The following is a 4,755-nucleotide window of genomic DNA, read 5'->3' as shown; positions in this document are numbered from 1 at the left end:
TTTTTAAATTAATTATTTATTAAAAGATTATAACGAATGAACTCAACTTCTTTAACTCAAAATTTTAAATTGTCGGTCTTAGAAATATATTATATAAAATATTAATAAAAATATTATACATGATGAAGTTGTTTATCTATGTAGACTTCTTGAAAAAAAAAACAAAAAATGAGAAATTAAAATTGTATTTGTTATAATTGATATTAATGATATCTTATGGTTAACTTTGATAAAATGGTGCTCCTAGATTATTTAATTTAATATTAAACCATATTAATCTAGGAAATTTAAAATATTTTAAAATTTAAAATTTGTGATAACTTTGTCCACATCTCAATTTGTTGTGTTGCTAAATCTCGTGTACAAGGCACCAAAAGAATATAATTATATTTCACTTTCAAAAAACTTATTATTCTTTTACATTGAAATGCCTTTTAATTAGACTCAATTCTTCATACAACACTACCTAGATTTTTATTTCCCCATCTAACACTCTTTGTTTTTATTTCTCTATCTAACACCATTTTGTTTTTATTTTCCTATCTAGTACCATTTCAAAAAAATAAATAATAATAATAATAAATTAAAAAACTGATAATTTTAATTTTGAATGTATTAAAAAAAATATTTTTAATGTTTAAAATAGTTAGAAATATAATTAATGAAGAAAAAGAAATAATTTTTTACAAAATAAAAATAAAAAAATAATAAATTAAAAATGTTTAGTTTAGTTTTTTTAAAGAATGAAGAAAATAAAAAATTAAACTCTACAACAACATAAAAGTTGAATTTATAAACAAAAATTAGTATTTATTTTTATTATTATTGATGATGTAATCATGTTAATTTCAAGTAAAAAATACAGGTCATAATTATAAAAAAAACTAAAGTCAATTAGTATTAATTAGTAGTGAACACAAATAATATTGAAGTGTCTACCCTAAATGCAAAATCCTAAAAAAAAAACTAATGCAAATGCTACACTTAATACTTAAAAATGAGAAGAAGAAAAATGTAAAAATAAATAAATATAGAAAATAAAAATAGCAATAATAAAAATAAATACAAAAAACAGAAATAAATAAAGAATGACAGAAAAAAAATAATAACTAAACATAAAAGATATAAAATAAAAGCAAAACAAAATAAGATAAAGATAAAAGATATAAAATAAATAAATAAATAAATAAATAAAAACAAGACAAATATAAGAGATATAATGCGATACTAAATAAGTATATATTAAACATAAAAAGGAAAATAAATGAGAGATGATCATTCATTTAATATTTTATTCAACGATACATTAAATAGTTTGTGTAAAATGAAACATAATTAATGACGAAAAGTGAACGATCCAATAATGTTGGGACACATTCTTTTTGTGTGTCCTGGTGTTTGACAATATGAACATTTTTTTGTTCGATCATGTTGTTCTCTTATGTCCATATCAGTCCTTATTCGACTTGACTTAAGTCTCTCCTTTGAGGTTCTTTTCATGTCGAGACTTGGTCATAATATTTTACCCGTGTATGCAGGCCAATACTCTTCATTTCTGAGTTCACCAAATAGTCTTTCGTAAACATGAAAGACCTGTTGCAATGTGTATACAAGTGAGATGTACATAACAAAATCGTGGTGAGCATATTTGCACGCAACAAGCACATGGGAGCATGGTAGGTGTAGTTTTTGGAATTCTCCACATTCACACCACAATTCATCCTAGTGAACTGCAAATCGGCCTAGTGGTTGTACTTCTCTTAGATTTTGTCTTTCTTCTACAAAAAATTTGGTGTTCCTTCTATTAAAGGAAAACACGGTATGAGTATTTGCCTTTGATTGTGCATCTGTCAATGTTTTTACTTGAAATTAACATGATTATATAATTAATAATAATAAAAATAAACAGTACTTTATGTTTATGAATTCAACTTTTATGTTAATGTAAGGTTTAATTTTTTATTTTTTTATTCTTAAAAAAATTAAACTTAACATTTTTAATTTATTACTTTTTAATTTTTATTTTGTAAAAACTAATTTTTTTTATTCATTAATAATTATTTTAAAAATTAAAAATATTTATTTTTTAATGCATTCAATTTTTTTTTTAATTTATTATTATTTTTTTTTTACTTTTGAATTGATAGGAAAATGAAAATAAAATAGTGTTGGATAAGAAAATAAAAACAAAATGATGGTAGATGGAAAAATAAAAATAATACTATATTAGAAATTGATCGTCAAAATTAACCATGGTAAAAATTTGTATAGAAAAGGACAATATACCAAATTAATACACAAAAAGACAATTTATTTAATTGAAACTAATGGCTGATTAATTTTCAAGCGCGAGAGAATAGAAAAAAAGTAAATTTTCATTTATATAGATTCCAACTGGCATACAAATTCTAAACAACACACCTTAATCATCATTACAATATTAAACCCGAAACTAATGATAAAATTTAAGAAATACAAATACATATTTTTAAGGCCTAAAGCAAAAACTTTACACTAGACTCCAACAGTGATTACTGGCGATGAAATCTTCAATCCTTTAAACAGAACAGTGATCATTTCAAATCCGAGATTCTGTTGGCGATAAAATCTTTAACCTGTGAGATCAACTGAAATGCCTCTGGCAATTCAGGGAAAATATAAAATGCATGAATCATGGTTGGATACTCAATCAATTGTGCCTTTTTCCCTGATTTTCTCAACCACTCGTAATATCTTCTTTGCCAATCTTGTAACGGGTCAAATCCACCGACAAACACAAGGGTATCCGGGTAATCCAGACCCGTCAAATCCTCCGAATTCGCTCCGCTCACATTTACGGCCCAGTGATCGCGATCTGATCCCTCCGGCAAAAACGCCTTCCACAGCCAATCGGTTCTTGATGTCGACACCAGAGGTGCCCCCTTAAATTTCACCTCCGCGGCAGTACGCTCCTCCCCTCCAAACCACGGCTGAATGGAAACTAACCCGACGACCCGAACTTCCCGGAGCCCCGACTTGGCCACCCGAACTGCTACATGGTGAGCTAGATTCCCGCCGGCGCTGTCACCGGCGAGGAAGCACTTTGACAAGTCCGCCTTTTCCGGAAGCACAGCGGGATTCTCGTCAAGGAACTTGAGGACGTCCTCGCCGTCGTCGTATTGCGAAGGGAACCGGTGCTCCGGCGTGCGGCGATAGTTGACGGAGACAACAATGGCATTGATTTGACGGCAGAATCGCCGGCACACGGCGTCATACCCAAACGAGTCCGACGAGAGGAAAGCGAAGCCGCCGCCGTGGAAGAAAATGACAACGGGAACAACTCCGTCACCGGAGGAGGCAGTGGGTGTGAAGACACGAAACCAGAGGTTTCTGTTGGCGTCAACTGTGACGTCTTTAGTAGAAACGCCTTTAACGGATTTGGCTTTGGATCGGGACTTATAATCGAGGAGGTTCATGAAACCGCGATTAACGGTGCCATCAGAGCGACGCGAAAAATCCGTTACGGCAGAGAGAAATAATAATGCAACTCGGGTTCTGAGAGGCAGAGAAAGCTTTGGTTTTGGTATTTCAGAAGTCATTGCTGTTTGGTTTGGTTCTCTGTAAGAATGGAAATGACTGAAAGGTAAAGAAAGGGTTACACCTATCTCACATACAATTAGTGTAGCTTTATAGTTCTTAATGAAAGTTGTAATGGTGGTTGGTAATCATATCAAGGAAATAATAAAAGATGTGAGGTCTTCGATTCTTTTTATTAAAAAAATATTCAAGAATTTCGTTGAAGAATATTTTAAATGGAAAAAAGTTTGTGAGGCAATCAGATTCAGATTTTGTAAATATTTTATTTACACATTATTGATATCCATTATGAGGCTTTCTTTTATGGGAATTTGTTTCAGAGTTGCGTAATATATGCAAAATTCAAATGTTACGATACCTTACGTGATGTGTATATTTTACACCAACCATAAGCTTACTTGTTATTATCATGTACAACAACAAAAAGTTTATTAACCACAAACATAGATATCTACACCAAGTTTGGGGAGGGAGGTCTTAATAGTCAAACTCTCAAAGTCCGGTTTCTCAAGGACGAGTTCCGTGTGCAACCTGACGGGGAAACCATAACAGTAAAAATTCGAGGTGACACCAAGGTCACATGCAACATCTCTTTGCCAAGGTCGAGGCAGAGGCCATATCACAGTCCCTAACGGACTACACCGACCTCTTTGCGTGGACTGTGACTGGCATGTGGGGCAGTTGATCTCCAAGTGATTTCGCAAAGCGGATGTACCAGGACACTGTGTGTTTGGATTGGGAAGTGAATGTGTGAGGATTTGAAGGAGTGGATGTGTGAGGATGTGAGAAGAAAGTGTGAAAAAAGTGAGGTTGTTTGAATTGAGGTATGTTAGAGTAGATGTGTGAGAAAAGTTTATGGGAGTTTGTGAGTGATGTAATTGTTGTGAGGTTTTTTTTATTTTTTTTTAAAAGTGTAAAATATAAGTTTACAAATTTACCCTTGTATTTATAAATTATTTTATGTACAATTAAATAATTTATTTCGATATTATTAAATAATTATTTAAAAAAATACAATTTATTTAATATTATCAAAACATTAAAAAAATCATAAAAATAATATTATTTAAGCATATACAAATTTATTGTTATATTTATTTATACATTTTGAAAGTTTTTTATATTCATTGATTTTGATTTAGATTGTATGTAGATACATAACCATATAGATATTTTAGA

General features: G+C 30.6%; 1 protein-coding gene and 1 pseudogene across 1 annotated transcript; both read right to left on the bottom strand.

Annotated features, from left to right (window-relative positions):
• Nucleotides 1-1,335: 1,335 nt before the first annotated feature.
• LOC150027920 (uncharacterized) lies at nucleotides 1,336-2,430 on the bottom strand (annotated as a pseudogene).
• Nucleotides 2,358-3,687, bottom strand: LOC137837295 (putative carboxylesterase 18). Its single transcript, XM_068646261.2, has one exon. It carries the CDS (start codon nucleotides 3,576-3,578, stop codon nucleotides 2,574-2,576), a length of 1,005 nt encoding a protein of 334 aa, XP_068502362.2. The 5' UTR covers nucleotides 3,579-3,687; the 3' UTR covers nucleotides 2,358-2,573.
• Nucleotides 3,688-4,755: the final 1,068 nt, after the last annotated feature.

This window comes from Phaseolus vulgaris, chromosome 4 (assembly GCF_051622355.1).
Source record: "Phaseolus vulgaris cultivar YP4 chromosome 4, ASM5162235v1, whole genome shotgun sequence".
Classification (NCBI taxonomy): Eukaryota; Viridiplantae; Streptophyta; class Magnoliopsida; order Fabales; family Fabaceae; genus Phaseolus; species Phaseolus vulgaris.
This window is presented reverse-complemented; position numbering and strand designations above follow the sequence as displayed.

Bases quoted from the DNA above. Each gene is read 5' to 3' on its own strand.
- LOC137837295 (XM_068646261.2), bottom strand. From the start codon at position 3,578: ATGACTTCTGAAATACCAAAACCAAAGCTTTCTCTGCCTCTCAGAACC.